Source organism: Penicillium crustosum (assembly GCF_028827405.1).
Source record: "Penicillium crustosum strain IBT 35664 chromosome Unknown utg000003l_segment0_segment0, whole genome shotgun sequence".
In the NCBI taxonomy this organism is placed as follows: domain Eukaryota; kingdom Fungi; phylum Ascomycota; class Eurotiomycetes; order Eurotiales; family Aspergillaceae; genus Penicillium; species Penicillium crustosum.
The window spans coordinates 4607007-4623232 of record NW_026623124.1 but is presented as its reverse complement, the minus strand read 5'-3'; the positions used below and the strand labels follow the sequence as shown (position 1 = coordinate 4623232).

Here is a 16226-nt window from a genome sequence, read left to right as displayed (position 1 = left end):
TATTCTCATCTCAGCAAGCAATTTTTTCATTGCTCTACATCCTGCAGGCCTGTAAGCTTAATCTCATCTCTTCATTCACTATCTCAAGTGTCGATTTTAGCTCGACATCGATGGCCAAGGCTAACAATGCATGGGACATGAATGAAGAATGTATATCAAAGATCGATTGTATTTTAAACTGGGATATATGTATCATTATCTAATCTTATTGAACGGTCTACTCTACTACCTAGTAGCTCTTTGCCTTCTAATCGTCCGCACAACGAAAGAATATCCATGGATGTGTTGAAGGCAGGGGAGACGTTGACCAAGAAAAGATGATGATTCACAATGATAATAACGCCCCGAATTTTGCGATGGAAATTGAAAGCAGAGATCCCTGCAACAGAAGGCGATGCGCCATGGCGCCGAGTTAAATAAAAAAAAGTTGCAACAACAGCGGATTAAATGGTTGAGAAGGACATGGAGAAATAGGTGGCGTGATGTAGGTCATTGAAGCTTAAGATAGTACATTAAGGTTGATGTAAGGAAAGATGCCGTTGATATTTAACCATATCGGCCGACGGGAACGTCGTGACGGTGAAGATCCTTGGACCATTCCGGTGCAACCTTATCACGCTCGTAAAGCAGGCCACAGTTATGGCAGAGTGTCTGGAGAAAATGGTAAGAAACTGCATGCAGCGAACATTCGAGGGAGAAGTAGCACTTACCCGTGGGCCATCTGGACCATCCCGCACAGCCCAGACTGCTGTGCCCCACACCGCACAGTTCTTGCATCTCCAGCTTTGACGTTCCCTATGGACAAAAAGCATTAGTGAATATTCCAGCCAAACATATCGAGCAGCCACATACCATTCGGAAAGCGTGCCACCACCGCCACCGTACCCAGCCCCTGATCCAGTATCAGGAGTTCCTCGGCCACCAGGAGTGCCACTTCTGCCCGTTGGGCTCAAGCTGCGGAACCGGCGCTTGCGCTTATTCCTTTCTCCACGTCCAAGTGGAGTCTCACTGTCTACCTCGAAGTAATTGCCACTGTTCTGCCTTGAGAGCTCTGGTGTGATGCCCGTGGTTGAAGAGAATCTAGCTGTTTCTCGGCGCAGACGCCGGATCTGACGCTCACGGTCACCTTCTCTCCGCTCAATTTCTTCCTTGGACAATGTCTCGACTTGAGGTTGCCACCCATCACAAATTGTTTCAGGATCGTAACGCCAGCCAGCCTCCACGCCGTTGGCTGCCAAATTGTCAATTTCATTGCCGTAGCCGTTGATAAGGGCACCGCTTTCACAGACTTCCTTTTTAAACTTCAGGACGGCTTCGTAGATGGCATGCGAAATCGCACTAACCCATTCACCAGCAAGGCTGAGATCTGCGCAAGTGATGCGCGCGAATTCTTCCGCCATGCCAGGTGGGTGTAGTAGAGACCACTCGAATTTGTCTGTGTACAGCTTGTTTTGTAGGTTGATGTTGAGAGTAATCAAACACCGATATGCGTCATCTGGGTTCAGAAGGCTGTCATTTACCAGCGCTTCCTTGGTCACAGTGACGGTGGTCGTCACATTAGGCCGGCTATCAGGTGTCCCAACGTTGGCAACGGCTGGTGTCATCGGCGTCTCTCTTGACGGTTCAGTCTGGGGCAGAACACTCGGCACAGTGCCTACATCTGTGCTCTGGAATAGGGGGTGGAGAGCAACACCAGCGTATTCCTCCAGCTGCTGTCGGATTTGATTGCTGATGGTCATGGTTGTGGCTTGGGGATTTGGGAGATCAAGATCGCGAACGAAACCAATAGCAAATTCTTCAGGCGTTGACAGTGATTCGTGGAGGTTCCATAAGAAGGTATCCTTAATACGGAAGGGGGGTAAAGGTTCGGGTCTGCGATACGCAGGAAGAGTCTGGTTGATGCTAGGGTCCACGGCAGAACGTGGGAAAGGGAACGGCTCGAGGGGTTGATGAGCGGGGACTTCGACGTCAATTCGGATGGGAACGAGTGTCAAGGGGAGTTGCGCTTGAATCTGCAGTTGATCGGCACACCTAGAATCACCACGCTGTATGTTAGCCAGATTTAAGGATAGACGGGAAAGACAGTGGCGACTGTCGTTAATGGCCACATCAGTCCAGGCGATGGGGAACATACGCTGGTCGCAACATTCTCTTGATCATCCACTCGCGAAAGAGGCCTTGCACCTCCACCGGCGCATGCACTTCTTTGCCCAGCTTCTCTGAGTAGGGCACCGACTTGTCGGTAGCGGATTCTTCGCGCCGAAGACTCCTCAGTCCCGTCGGCCGCCGGGGTCCATCGTTCTCATCAAAATCATCGTCATCGAATCCGTCTTCTGCATAATTGATGGCTGTAGTTCCACGCTTCGTGGTGCGCGGAGTCGGGCCGGTCTGAGACGGAGGATTGACAGGTGTGAGCAACGCGTTTCCATACTGGCGCATGCGCGGAGGGTAGGAGCTGATATATCCTCGAAGAGGGGACATGTTGGCGATTCAATTGCACAATAACATGCCCCTTCGAGGGTACGGGCGGGAGGATAGAAAGCTTGCGATTGTTTTGATCGGCTCGATGTTCAAAGGGCTGATCACTGCAGTGAGGCACAACTGAGAATGGTCCAAGCGCGAAAGAATTAACAACGAGTACTTGTATGATGCCACAGCATAAAGTAAACGTGTGACAAAAATTAAGACCGCGTCAAAGGCATTCAGATAGGATCCAACTGGAGAGATTGGCTTTGAGATCGATATTCTGCGCGACTTTGCCCAATTCAGCGCTAGTCCCATTCCAGGGAGGACATCATGTGACTTATGCCTCAGGCCATAAATCAACCCCATTGTACTGAGGATCTATACCAGCCCCAGGGAACTAGATAGGTTTACAAACAAAAGAATAGTCGGCCGCTTATAGGGACTTGTCATGTCCTTTGAGTGGTCATTCTAGAAGTTCTTTTGGATGTTCTTGCAGATGTCTTTTTTAGGTGTGTACGAAGGCGGCAAAAACAAAGAAGCATACTCTGTGCAAGAGGCCTTTCTCTCTATCCATGGATTTATAACTTTGATGACATGAATTGCCACGAAAATACCTCTAATTGTGAATGTTGGATTCATAACGTACCCATGCCCTGGATTTCATCCCTCACGTCTTCTTCTCCCACACATTAAAACTTTCACCCTTGTTCTATTTTCTCTCTAAGTCTACGGCGCATCATGTTATCATCTTAGAGTGGAAGTCTCTGGCGTTATTGATGATTTTTGTGGGACTGTGGTCACGTTTCCCGCTAATAACAACACCCCTTTCATGCAGAACTGGGTGATTGACAAACAGCTCTCCGAGCACATCCATCGCTTCACTAATCATAAGATAGGGGAAGGACTTGGTTCCTCCTTCGCTGCCAGAAAATTCACTTGTCACATCGAGAATGGCACTGAGACTGGTATAATGAGAATTCACCTCCATGTGCCAAATCTTCGCACAGAGTTTCACAACAGTGCCCACCGTGCAGTTCAAACTGCAAAAATCACCGGGGCACGCTGAGATCGCTGCCTTCAAGACTCTACAGTCCGCCCAGTCTCACGTGGCCCCTCGACTTCTTGCCCTACGCGAAGACGCACAGGGCAATGATGGTCTCATCCCAGGTGGGTATATCGACTACTTGGCATGAGCTACAGTTCCTGGCAAACCCATCACCAAGGAAGAATTCTGGGGGCTGCATCCCAGCCTCCGCGATACCATCCGTGGGAAGTTCAAGATCCTCTACAGTCCTCTACAGGCTCGTTTATATTCTACACCCCTATACTCAAAGAAACGACAGTTACTCTAACCAAGAACAAGTGAACTCGGCTATCACGGGTTTAAGGTCAGCCCTTCTCGCATAGGAAAGATCATTTACGACACTGATTCACAGGCTATATATATGCGATATAAGCTAACTATTCAGGCACAGAAGCCATTCCACCTATGCATCTCTGTGGTCTTCGGGTAGCACACCATCCTGAGAAGCTAGTGGATTGGAATGACACTGTTTATGCGTTGTATGGATTGATACAGGCTCCCGCAGTGCAGGGTTGGACCTAGGACCGGGCTAGCTGGATATTGTGAAATCCATATACTACGATGGCGTAGTATCGATCCACCTAGCGGAAGTGCAATAATAATTAGCTGAATGGAAAGAGCTTGGACATCTTGAACCTGATCAAATAAACCCTTGGTGAGTGTCGTATGAATACAAGACAAATCCAAAACAAGCAAACAGAATGTGAGGGAAAGGCTACAATTGCCAACTAGATCTGCCCCATATATTCATCTCCACAACTAAACTAACAGATGTCCAAGAAAAATTTACCAATCAGACTAGAAAACGAATGCACCGAAAGGAATGAGAACACCCAAACTGCTGAGTACGCCAGCGCTGCTGTCGGTAAGATGAAAACTTGAATATTTGTTGCAGCCATATTTAAATGCAACTTTAGAAAAAAAAATAACAGTCGAAACTTCGAGGCACAAGGCCGGGGGAATGATAATCGCATATGCAAGGGAAAGAAGAAGCGAAAAAAAAAAAAATCAGCGAAGCCCAATAACACTCTGCGATGGGATTAGCTATCAAGGGTCGATTCCACTGAGCATGGGGGTCTTACCATCTCCAAGGTCCACACACGCCGGATCCAAACCTTTACTGGCCCCTCAACGCCTTCGACGTCGTTCAGCTCGATGCCCTCCCACCAGCAGCGGCGAGCAGGCTTACGCCAGAACAGGAGAAGCTTCTGGGCCATACCCACAGAATTGTTGTTTGACAGATCTCCACGGATATCAGTGCGAAGTTTGGCCAGTGCAAGACTGCAGATTACTGCCTTGTTAGGCTCCGGAGCGCGGTGGCCCCACTGGTCAGCACGATCAAATCCTCTACATTGTATATTAGCATTGGACCATGATTAAAATTGTGAGTTCTACTAACCCGGCTGTGAGCATTTCAATTAGATGCTGCTCAGTTGACCCAATCTCCTCGCTCTTGCGCAGTCCAGAGAAGATGCCGTCTTGTCTCAACAGCGACCTACCAGCCGCCCGCTTGACTTCGAGCATCTCATCGTGTCCAATGTCAGCGCGAGGGGGGATCACATAGAAGTCAAGATCCTCTCGGAGGACAATGATGCCAGCACGGTCCTGCAACATGTCACGAGCTGAGCCTTGCATTGGGTCCGACAATTCCATGTCTGGTGAGTTTGAGCCCGAAGGCAGAGAGGAGGGAATGGTCTGGGCAACAGTTCGGAAGAAATCCAGCATGTACTGAAGCGAGACTGGGTCATACTGGATGATAACTGTCAGAGAGACTTTAATACGCAAGATAGGAATTTTCATACGTCAACTGGGAATACATCCCCGTCATGGAAACCATTTGTAGAATGTCCATCCGGGAGGAGGCCATTGGGGAAGAGAGAGAGCAGAACGAATTCAGGCAAAGTCAACAGCTCATCTCGTGAAAGGGTAAACCGCGTACCACTATAAACTCGTTAGTTCATGCATGATTGAGATGGGAATCAATGTGTGATCCTACCGAAGGTCAAGACCGACGTGTTCATCTCCGCCAATATCTATTCTCACACGTTAACGCAAAGCATATCAAACCGGCCTTTGTTACCAAACATACCACCAAGAGTGTTAATTGGCGGACCCCCGGTCTGCTGGACCTGGGTTATGATGCTGGAGGCACCTCCTGCAGCGGCCATCACGTAGGTGAATGACTCAAGTGGACTATAGCCTTCTGTGTATGGCGGCGGTGGTTCACCGTCGTCGGAAGAGCCCTCGTTTTTTGGTTCGGTGAAAGATGCTTTTGTATCAGCAACAACTGCCGAAGATGGGGCCGGCTCGAGCGACTCCTCGACAGGTGCTGGAGGCGCTAAGGCTGGAGGACAAGCGGGTCCCGGTTCAGTGACTTTATATGGGCGATTGGCGTCTGGTAGTGAAGAGAAGATAAGAGATGAAAATGGCGGAGGATATGCGGGTGAGGAACTTGATGCCGACGCTGGGGAGTGTGGTGGAGGTGCGGTGTAATAATCGTCGTCCTCCTCTAGGGAGTCCGTTGGATGGGGCGGGCACGCCGTGGTTGATGGGTCCGACGGCGGCGTTTCTCACGACACCGTGATTTTCTATTATTGCCTGAATCACGTCAGACAGGACGATACGCGCAACAAAAATGATCGAATCCCGACCTAGTCTAGCAATGCGACTGATCTGGGTCGAGCCTCGTCCAAGTCGGGCGTGTTCGAGAGTGACGGTTTTCCAATTCAATGACTTTCAGCACCGGGATGAAAGAATATTACCAAAACAAGTACAACAGATATATGCTCTCATCTGCTAAATTCGCAGTGATTGAGTATTGCAGAAAGAGAGGCAGCGCTTAGAGGTTGGGGACGACGGGTAGATCAACTCAGGTGGACGGCGGTAAGTCCGAGCGCCTCCTTAGCCATCGAAACCTTGGCACGTGCCGTGTCCTCTTGTCTTTTGTTTTAGTTTGGAGTTAGCTTGCATTTAGTTTGGATTTCCTATCTCTTGAGTCGAATTATCACTGCGGGATGATATTATTAGACGTGCTTAGCGAAATCATATAATAACCTCAAGGAGTATGGCTATTGGCTTTGACCTGTTTCTAGTCGGACCCCCGCAAAACCTCCTTGATCTCTCATTTCATACGATTGTCAGCCTACTTGGATTTTCATTCTGATTTTCATTCTAATTTTCAAAAGAATATACGTACTAGATTGTAGATACATTATATGAGCTACTTCCCTTTCTAGTTTTCGTAGCATGCTCGTTATAAAGGTCGAATATCATTTTCATGGTCCATTTTTGATGCGGATTTACGACCTTGTTGAATATACATCCACACAGTCTTAAGCCATGATATATTGTACTTTCGCTATTAATATCACAGGGAAAACATGAAGACTCAAATGTGACTTGGTAGAGACTGTTGGTACGGAGTAGTGTGGAATAGGGGTAGTCACAATGACAAAGGTCGCATGTCTGAAAAGATATCAGAAGGATGCTTATGTGTGTAAGTAACTATTTTTATGCGAAAAGACATAAGTACTATATGTGCATTTCATTTGCATACTTCAATATTTTTATAAATATATAAACATATCAGACGTTACGATCTGCAAAGCTCTGAATCAGACCCTCGAGAGTCGGTTCATACTCCTTCAAGCTGACCTGGTCGCCCTCGAGAATAGTGTTGGCCTGTACGAAGACCTTACGTGGGACCTTGTTCTTCAAAACAATGTCACGAACAGTAGTTCCCCACCAGCTGTCAACAGAGGTAATATCGTCGTACAAGCCCTTGCCAGCCTCGATATCTGCGGTGCTCTTGTAGATATGCAACTTCTGGAGGTACTTCTCAACAGCAGGTCGTCCGTGAGTCAGAATCTTGGATCGGTCGAGATGGATCTCTAGATCAGAGAGATCTTCTTTGTTGTAAGACAACTTGACAAAGTCCTCACCGGCATCGAGGAAGGTGCGCAGAATACTGTATCTAGCCTGCATGTGTGCCTGGCCCCATTTCTGAGTCTTCGGATCCCAGAACTCGAGGGCAACCAGACCAGCGCGAGCCATGGAAAGGTAGGCTGCGAACAGGACATCGCCGGCCTCACCAGCCAAGTCTTCCTTGCCATCGCCGAATCCGAAGATCTTCAGGATTTCAAAGTCGCAGGCAAGCACCATGGCCACGCACTCGGCACGGCACTCCTCATACGATGAAGCAATGGAACCAAAGACCGAGCTCCACGTCTGTCCAGGCTTGTACCAGGTTGACACGGCCTTGTTGGTGACGGGGCTGATGGGTGGGTTCTTAATGTCAAAGTTATACTCCCCCGGCGCTGTCTCCTGCAGCAGCTTACCAGTTCCATGACCCAACAATTCATGGATGCCGACCTGGACCTCAAAGGCTGGGTCCCGGAATGCGCGGTAAATCTCCTGATCACTCTCAGCAATGAAAGGAATAGCCTCGTTAGGGGCCTTGGCGCTAAGAACATTGCCCAGAGACACGTTCTTGAAGCCAAGGTTCTGGCGAATGTCATCATAGTTGGGCAGGTTGATGCCAGCTGGGAGACCGGAGCCGGCGAAAGTCAAGACCTCCAACGATGTGAAATCGGGGCTGAGGAACTTGTCTTTCTCAAAGGCTGTACCCCAGGGCAGCTTGGGAATCATGCTCTCCGCACTATCAACCAATGTACCAAAGGCTCGGGTGCGTTCCAGATTGACCTGCAAATGTTAGCGACGGCAGTCTATATGATTTCAGCACGTTTCATACCAAAGCAACGAAGCCTTCCCACTCTCCACGCACACCATGAGGGTCTCTGTATGTTTCAACAAAGCCCAGGTTCGTCTCGAGCACGGGCTTCTGGTCTTTAACCCAGATGCGCTGGCTCTCCTTGAAAGCCTCGATGGACCCGGATCCAAATGAGAGAGCATATGAATCCAACATTTTCTTCTGGTTATCATTTGCAGCAGCAAGTCCCGCCTGCTTGATGCTGTGCGCGATCTTTGCCATTTCCTCTTGGTAGTCACCGAAGACAAGACGCAGCGTCTTTCCCTTCAGATCTCCGTCAAGTACAAATGTGTCGACATCACCGAGATCCCGGTCTTTCACAGGAGGCGATGAAACACCAGATGCGATCAAAAGCTCGAAATCGCCCGAAGATGTCTTCCGGATTCTAGTATTCTCCAACGCAAGTCCCTTCTTCTCCATCAAGTCACCAATTGCCGTAATCTCCTCCTTTGAGATCGTCGGCGAATCGGGGTAGTAGGTGGTAATGTGGCCGCTCTTGGGATATCCTAGGTGCATCATCGACTGTTCGCTGGTCTCATAGATCCCTCCTCCAGTGCTGTTAGCCTTCTGGAAGGCCGCCTTCGTCTCCGCAGTAGCCGAAGCCAGAGCCTCGAATGCGGATGCGGACAGCCGAGGGATGAACTTCGAGTCACCAAAGCCCTTGTAGTTTCCACAGTTGCCCAAGAATTGTCCCGCATATTCAAGGAAGAAACGGAGGTCTTCGGAGCTGACTTGTGTTTTCTCGGCGAGGCTGTTCCAGTCGCCATTTGAGGCGCGGTGGAGTGACAGGATGAGGTCGTATATAGGTTCGGACTCGGGGGAAACCTGGCGCAGGGTGACTCGAGTGCCCTCAAATGCGGCTCTGTACACATGCGAGAAAGGTTAGCTGCCAATAGCTCTTACAAGATAGGGTACTGCGGGTGGGCCCCAGGAACACAGGAACACCATACCTGCTCATGAAGTGGGCATATTTTTTCAAGTTTTGGTCTTTAAGGGTATCAAAGTGTGACTTGATTTCCAGCCTGACCACGGTAGGAGGCGAGTCAGCCAAGTAGTGCTGTTTGATGCTTTCGTCCATGGCGCGAGTTATATGGGAATGCGAGGAGAATGTTTTTGCCAGTCTGAGAGTCGAGAGGCTATATATCCGATGGAGGGGTAACAAAGGTATCACGGAGCTCCGGGAAAACAAATGCGGCGCAATGCCACGCATGGAGTACATATGGAGGGGTTTGACGACGAAGTATGACATATGATGGAGAGGCACCAATCAGGTACGTGGCTCCGTAGCTGCGGTCGGATCCCCGAAGGAGTCCGATCGGCATGGCTTGACCCAGATTTCGATTTGGTAAGTAAATGTTTTAAATTTGTCACTTTTCTTAATTACAACCGTTGTAATTACTATTTACTTTGTCAAGAATGTACATAATAGTAATAACAGCAATAAGGAGGGGTATCAGCCAGAAAATAACAAGAATTGACCCCTTATATCAGACTCTCATACTTGTCCAAGCCTTGCTTTTGAGTTCCCTGCTGCGTCGCGGCTGTGCCTTGGAATGACGTTGATCTGTTGGCTGTGTTCACCGGAGGGGGTCTCATAGTGCTGTTGGACAACATGTTTCCTACAGGAGGCGGGGGGATTGAGAATGAGGAGTAGTTGGGTGCCGGTTGTGCAGTTGATCCGGATATATGATTCGAGGGTGTCATGGTCGACATGGACCCCAAAGACTGACCTGGTGGGCCTGTGTGGGATCGAACATTGGCACTGGCCGGGGCTCCCCAGATAGAAGATGAGGGCTGCATAGCAGGGAAGGCTTGAGCAACCGGTGAGGCTTGCCGAGCAGGAGCAGGAGCAAGAGACGGGAAAGAGCCCAATTTCTGATCTGGAGTAATAGAACGGAAGCCAAGATTAGACTGCTGGCTTAAGGCATTCGCCTGTTGTGTTATGCCTGCATTATTTGAAGTCCAGGAGAATGAAGGCGACATGCTAGGGACCGCTGGCTTGGCCGGCTCCATACTCCCCCACATATCTATACTCTGGCCATTCGTAGGAGACGCCTTCTTTCCAAGAACAAGGCGCTCAAAGCTGCCAGCACCGGCGTCCACATCGGGCGAAGTGAGGCTGGTGGCAGACGGCGAAAATTCGTCGGCACCGTTCTGGAAGCCCGTTGATCCAGCGGCAGAGGATAGCTCTTGCAGCTTTTTGGTTTGTTCCTGTTCAATCCTAGTTGAAAGAGTTTTTATCAAAGCCATAAAGGCATTGAATTGTTTAAGACTCAAAAGTGGCCCAAGACTGAAACTCCAGAGAACCGGCAGGACTTCCAAAGCCAGGAATTCGGTGTCTGCGACAGTTCCAATCTGGCGAAACACCTTCAACGATGCCATCATCACTGACGGTTCTTTCGTTTTGATCGCCTTGAGAGACGGAACAAGCTTTTCTTGAATGGTGTACTTGTCCAAAATCGAAGACTTAGTTGGTTTCGACTTGGTCGCCTGGATTCCAGACAAATCATCGTCAAGCCCGTCTGAAACATCTGCCGAGGCACCGCAAAGCACACTAAAAGCTTCCAGACTGCGAACCTTGATAGCAAGGCTGCTAGTGCGACTAAAAGTTGCAGCAATGGGAGGGAATACCTCGTTCTTGACTGTGCTAAAGTCCAGAACTGGGAGCATCACAGGGAGACATTTAAGGGAAGCATCCACCAAGGAGTGTGTGGGAGAATCCAGCCCGAGCCGAATCAGGGGTAGAATATCTAGAAATAAATGTTAGATATAGGCTCAAAGGTTTCCATTGACAAACCGCACCATCCTTGAATTCCATTCCCGAACAACTATCAGCAATCAAATTCATGTTATCAAGCACAACCATGAGGCCGGCATCTTTCTTCGAGTCTCGTTCAGCAGCCCCCTTGCCTGAGCCAATTCCAAATACTTCTTTCAGACGAGGAATGATTCTCTCTGGGAACACGCGACGTGCGTTGGGAATCCGCTGGAGAATGCCGAAGACGTTTTGCAATATCAGCGGAAGCAGTTCCCGATCCTTCAATTCGTCCATCAACGCTCCCAATAGTTTTCTCTCGAGGACAGAAACAGGGAACTCAGGTAGTACCCGTTGCAAGCCACGCAAGAATTGAGACTTCTCGTTAGGATTTTTTGTTGGCAAAGATTCCAGGAACCGGATAGTGGAAACTAGCACATTGTCAAAGTACTGTGATTGCTGGAACTCCCGAGCATTCATTCGTTGGGCAGGCCGTCTGGTAATTAGTCTCGGTAGGACATGAGAAACTAGATCTTTGGGGATCGGCTTCGAACAGAGGAAATTATTGCTCTGCGATGGAGTGGTAGACGGAGAGCTGAGCAATTTCTTATATGTAGACAAATTTCCGTGCGTTTGTAAAGGCGAGACATGCGGAGAATTGTACAGAGCAATGATGACGAGACCCAAAGAAAATAGATCGGCGGCTGATGATACGTTGGAGTCCATAGCAAAGTCAGGCGACGTGTAGTCAAGGGCCAATTGTACTGAAGCGGGAAGCCTCGGTTCTTGATAGAGAACCTCAGACACAGCCAATGGCGGCAGCGACGAACGAGTTTCAGAAGAGTCCGGAGGCCCCGCGAATCCCAGACCAGAGATCTTCCAATCTGATTTGGCATTGATATAGATGGCCTCCGGGTTCAGGTTTCCATGGACTAAGCCAGCAGACTCATGGAGGAATTCAAGACCCTTGGCAACTTGCAAGAGTCCCTTTTGAATTTCCAACTCATCAATCTCCATATCTCTTCTTCTCCGAGTCCCATCCGCCTCTTCAACCACGTACCGGCTGCTTCGCGAACCAGCGCGTGTGGTATTCTCTTGGTCATCCTTTTCTAACAACAGCCCGGAAAGTGAGGCAGTCAGATGTTCCGTGGCAAACATAAGACCACCGCTACGCGTCTCCTCCACAGGCTCAAGCACCTGAAGAATCGATGGGTGCCGTAGGCGCGCGAGATTGCTTGCTTCGCGCTTAAGCCGCTCGATCACATCGTCCTGTAGCTTCTTGGGGAGGACCCAGAACTCCTCCCAAATCCACTAGAGCGTGTCTCTAGTGACTTGCGATCAAAGATAAACACCGATGCCGCCGTTCCCGTGGACTTCTTCTTTGCATCGTGGATTTTCCAGGGGCCGGAGTAGACGGTGGGGTTAGGGGAGATTTGGTAATTGGCGGAAATATTCGAACTGAACGACTTCAGTGCAGATGAGAACATGGTGGATGAGGCCGCAGGCGAGAATTGGTCTGAACGATAGTCGGCGGAATGAAGGGAGTTGTTTGTTTCACAGTGTCGTCACGGTGTAGCCAATACAAGACATGTTTATTTTCAACAATATAGCGGAATGTAGAAGGGGTTCAAAGGGAGGTGAGCCGATGTTGGAACTCGATAGCTAATGGGGAGTCAAAAACATTAGCTCGAAGGCTGAGAGGGATTGTTCGAAGGTTGCATACTTGGTCAATGATCCCACCCAATACGACCTCGGGACCTCAAGTCCTCGATAACAACTACTCTTCCTATCGTATCAATCACGTGATATTGTCAATAGCTGTTCTGTTGCCTTAGGCATCAAAGGTTTCATCGCTGACGCAGCAGGTTGCCAGGGCTGAACTCAAGGTTAGTACGCCTGATACTCAAATCTGCAAGGACATCCGAAGAGACATCGCCTGTTATCTTGAGTTAGATAGATCAGATTTCTACAGTCCTAGAACGCCGCAGTATCAATCCACAGGTCTATGTAGTGAAAGTGCATAATCACTACCGAGTGCATAGCTTAAAGCGCTCATATCCTTGATTTTGGACCCTTTTCGGATATATTTCGTTGTATAGATCGAGCTCTACACATATGAACTCTTGGCGGGTGACTCAATTCAGCTCAACCGACACAAACCGCAGAGAGCCGAATGCAGCCGAAGTCGGCGGACAACTCTAATTTGCAGGCGCTGATTGGCCAATATGGCAGCGGCATTCTGTATCTGTAGGGCGGTGGCAGAATTTCCCATCTGGGGGCCTCCGAGTCATCGGAGTTGTTGTCGAGCTCCGCAGAGATACTGCAGTTCTGGTGCGGAGTCATCTTTCTACTTGTGATATAAACCCACATTGAATTCCTCGATTTCAGTACGTTTATAATTCTTCCAGTGACTCAATTGACACACTCTCCACTCTCTATACCCTTGGCTGGCCCTTGGATCGTTCCTAACATCACCACAGTCATGAAGTCGCTTCACCAATTGGCTCGCCGACAGGCACTGACCGGGCTTGCAATGCCCCGCGTCCTCTCGTCACAGAACATTGCCGCCAGCCGGACATGGCAGAGAGCTTTCAGCGCCTCCACGGCGGCCGCCTCCCAGCTCCCAGGTCTTGATGCTTCGAAATTGACCATCACCAAGACCACTACCCCCAAGGAGCCAATGGACTCCAAGGATCTTGTCTTTGGCAAGTACTTCACGGGTAAGTGAATCTCTGCGCTTTATTGGGTTTCAACCACTAACCAGAAGCAATTGTAGATCACATGCTCTCCGTGGAGTGGACGGCTACCGACGGATGGCACGCACCTCGCATTGTCCCCTACCAGAACCTCAGCTTGGATCCTGCAACTTGTGTGTTCCACTATGCATTCGAATGTTTCGAGGGCATGAAGGCGTACAAGGACAGTACCGGCGGCATCCGTCTGTTCCGCCCCAACAAGAACATGGAACGCCTGAACAAGTCTTCTGCGCGTATTGCTCTTCCTACCGTGGACGGTGACGAACTGACGAAGATCATTGGAGAATTCGTGAAGCTCGACAGTCGATTCATCCCGGAGTGAGCACATCTTGTGTATACCAAATGGACATCATTACTAACCTCCATAGTGCTCGTGGCTACTCCTTGTACCTGCGCCCTACCATGATTGGTACCCAGAAGACCCTGGGCGTCGGCCCACCAGGATCCGCTCTCCTGTATGTTATTGCCAGCCCCGTTGGTCCTTACTACCCAACTGGCTTCAAGGCCATCTCTCTGGAGGCCACTGATTACGCCGTCCGCGCCTGGCCCGGTGGTGTTGGTGACAAGAAGCTTGGAGCCAACTATGCTCCCTGCATTCTGCCTCAACTCGAGGCCGCATCCCGTGGCTTCCAGCAGAACCTGTGGCTCTTTGGCGAGGAGGAATATGTCACCGAGGTCGGCACTATGAACCTTTTCATTGCTTTGAAGAACAAGGAGACCGGACAGAAGGAGCTTATCACTGCTCCTCTTGACGGTACAATTTTGGAGGGTGTCACTCGTGACTCCGTTCTGACTCTCGCCCGTGAGCGACTCGGTCCCAACGGCTGGAACATTTCCGAGCGCAAGATTCGCATGTCTGAGGTTGCCGAGGCATCTGAGGAGGGCCGCATGATCGAAGTTTTCGGCGCAGGCACTGCTGCCATCGTCAGCCCTGTTCGTAACATCAGTTACAGAGGCAAGATGGTTCAGTGTGGTTTGAAGGAGGATGAGGAGGCTGGTGAGATTGCTCTCCAGATGAAGAACTGGATCGAGGGTATCCAATACGGTGACGAGAAGAACCCTTGGAGGTAAGTTGGCCCTAGTCTTTGTTGAACCCGGATGACAATATACTAACAATATATCAGTGTCACTATCTAAGACAGAAATGTCAGATAAAAGGGCTTCTGCACCCAGGCTTTGTGGTATGGCCATAGAGGCTTTCAAAAGTCCTTAGGGTATATTTTCTTGGTTAATTTTGCATTTGTTTGAATATTTGAGGTACCGAGGCTACCGAGCAGCAGCGCGCGTCTTTTACATATTCATCGGGAGCTTGGTTCTTTATATAGAGAGCTTTTCTGATCTTTACTATTTTCGGTTTTTCGTTGAGTCCACGATCTTGTAAAGATATTGAAAGGGAATCACCTTCCAGTGTATCCTCCGAGTACCGTCACATGTTGTAGGGGTGTCAAATTGCAGTTGCTAGAGACATCTACCTAGGTAAGGTCTTATCTAGTCATTTTAACTCCATTGGCCCATCCCAAGTCGTAGTAGCAACACGCGGTGGACTTCGTAATTGGGCCGGGGTCCATTTCCACGCCAGCTCAATAGAATGCTCCTTAGACACTGATTAAGGAGAAAATCTTGGAGTAACCAGGACCCACTAAGCTATTCAGAGGCTAGTAAAGACGAAACAGCTTTCGGGGCGGTGGTTTGCTTGCTGATTATCTATTTCCCCGCTTTATGATAGCCTCCTATACTCCTATTATCTAGGTAAGACTTCACTCTATTCGACGCATTATTTGATAGGTTTGTATGTTATCATTGCAGATATGAAACATCCTATTGCGAGGAGATAGTAAAGAACTCGGCACATATAATGACGGCATGGGCTCTATCGTTGGAAGTTACTAGTATTTACATAATTTTCAATGGGACTAAACTATATATCTTCAATATCGCTACTGGAATGTCGTTACATATTATTGTGGGGCTTGTTTATATAACGTAAACATCAATAGCTAATTTCCCAAGACAGAAGAAAAACATATTACCTATGAACCATGTGAAGAAGAAAAGGCGACAGAGAATTTGTTGGTAGGGTTAGTTAAAGTACAGTTCAGATTATGGTGGAAGAAAAGGCGCTGTAGATGGCATAAATGATATACTCCCAAGATCAACACGACCCACTCAACTGATAGAACTTGGCCCTTGATTCGCCAAACCTATCGATCAACGAACAATCTAGACACAACGTCGTAGTCTGTTCCGTTGACATATCGTCGGTTCTCAGCCCATCTCACAAGTTACAGTTACTACTTGGGAAATTTCGGTCTTTTATGGTTTATTTACATGTCTTGCTCAAGAAAAGTCTATTTAGGGGGTGCATTTAGCAAATCATGTAGATTGGGTTCCTTTTCA

The 16226-nt window shown here is 48.9% G+C and overlaps 6 protein-coding genes across 6 annotated transcripts; 2 read left to right on the top strand and 4 right to left on the bottom strand.

Annotated features, from left to right (window-relative positions):
• Window positions 1-546: 546 nt before the first annotated feature.
• N7487_008830 (putative RSC complex subunit Sfh1) lies at window positions 547-2668 on the bottom strand (the record flags this gene model as incomplete). Its single annotated transcript, XM_056876560.1, has 4 exons — window positions 2135-2668; window positions 853-2031; window positions 711-795; window positions 547-651 (listed from the first exon to the last, which is right to left on the bottom strand). Exons 1-4 carry the CDS (start codon window positions 2479-2481, stop codon window positions 547-549), a joined length of 1716 nt encoding a protein of 571 aa, XP_056728748.1. The 5' UTR covers window positions 2482-2668.
• A 633-nt stretch (window positions 2669-3301) lies between these two features.
• On the top strand, window positions 3302-4072 carry N7487_008829 (uncharacterized protein; the record flags this gene model as incomplete). The annotated part of the gene is given in 5 exon segments (XM_056876559.1): window positions 3302-3454; window positions 3474-3637; window positions 3667-3771; window positions 3810-3847; window positions 3981-4072. Coding segments are annotated over 5 exon segments (552 nt in total), but the record flags the coding sequence as incomplete, so codon positions are not given.
• A 486-nt stretch (window positions 4073-4558) lies between these two features.
• On the bottom strand, window positions 4559-5718 carry N7487_008828 (putative general stress response protein Whi2; the record flags this gene model as incomplete). Its single annotated transcript, XM_056876558.1, has 6 exons — window positions 4559-4579; window positions 4633-4897; window positions 4950-5299; window positions 5353-5491; window positions 5547-5583; window positions 5640-5718. 6 exons carry the CDS (start codon window positions 5716-5718, stop codon window positions 4559-4561), a joined length of 891 nt encoding a protein of 296 aa, XP_056728746.1.
• A 1417-nt stretch (window positions 5719-7135) lies between these two features.
• On the bottom strand, window positions 7136-9396 carry N7487_008827 (dipeptidyl-peptidase III; the record flags this gene model as incomplete). The annotated part of the gene is made up of 3 exons (XM_056876557.1): window positions 7136-8251; window positions 8301-9180; window positions 9269-9396. The coding sequence occupies 3 exons, from the start codon at window positions 9394-9396 to the stop codon at window positions 7136-7138; spliced, it is 2124 nt and encodes a 707-aa protein (XP_056728745.1).
• A 404-nt stretch (window positions 9397-9800) lies between these two features.
• On the bottom strand, window positions 9801-12560 carry N7487_008826 (putative protein kinase Scy1; the record flags this gene model as incomplete). The annotated part of the gene is made up of 3 exons (XM_056876556.1): window positions 9801-11068; window positions 11121-12384; window positions 12426-12560. 3 exons carry the CDS (start codon window positions 12558-12560, stop codon window positions 9801-9803), a joined length of 2667 nt encoding a protein of 888 aa, XP_056728744.1.
• A 686-nt stretch (window positions 12561-13246) lies between these two features.
• N7487_008825 (branched-chain amino acid aminotransferase, cytosolic) lies at window positions 13247-15130 on the top strand (the record flags this gene model as incomplete). Its single annotated transcript, XM_056876555.1, has 5 exons — window positions 13247-13320; window positions 13462-13793; window positions 13850-14147; window positions 14198-14896; window positions 14954-15130. The coding sequence occupies 5 exons, from the start codon at window positions 13247-13249 to the stop codon at window positions 14964-14966; spliced, it is 1416 nt and encodes a 471-aa protein (XP_056728743.1). The 3' UTR covers window positions 14967-15130.
• Window positions 15131-16226: the final 1096 nt, after the last annotated feature.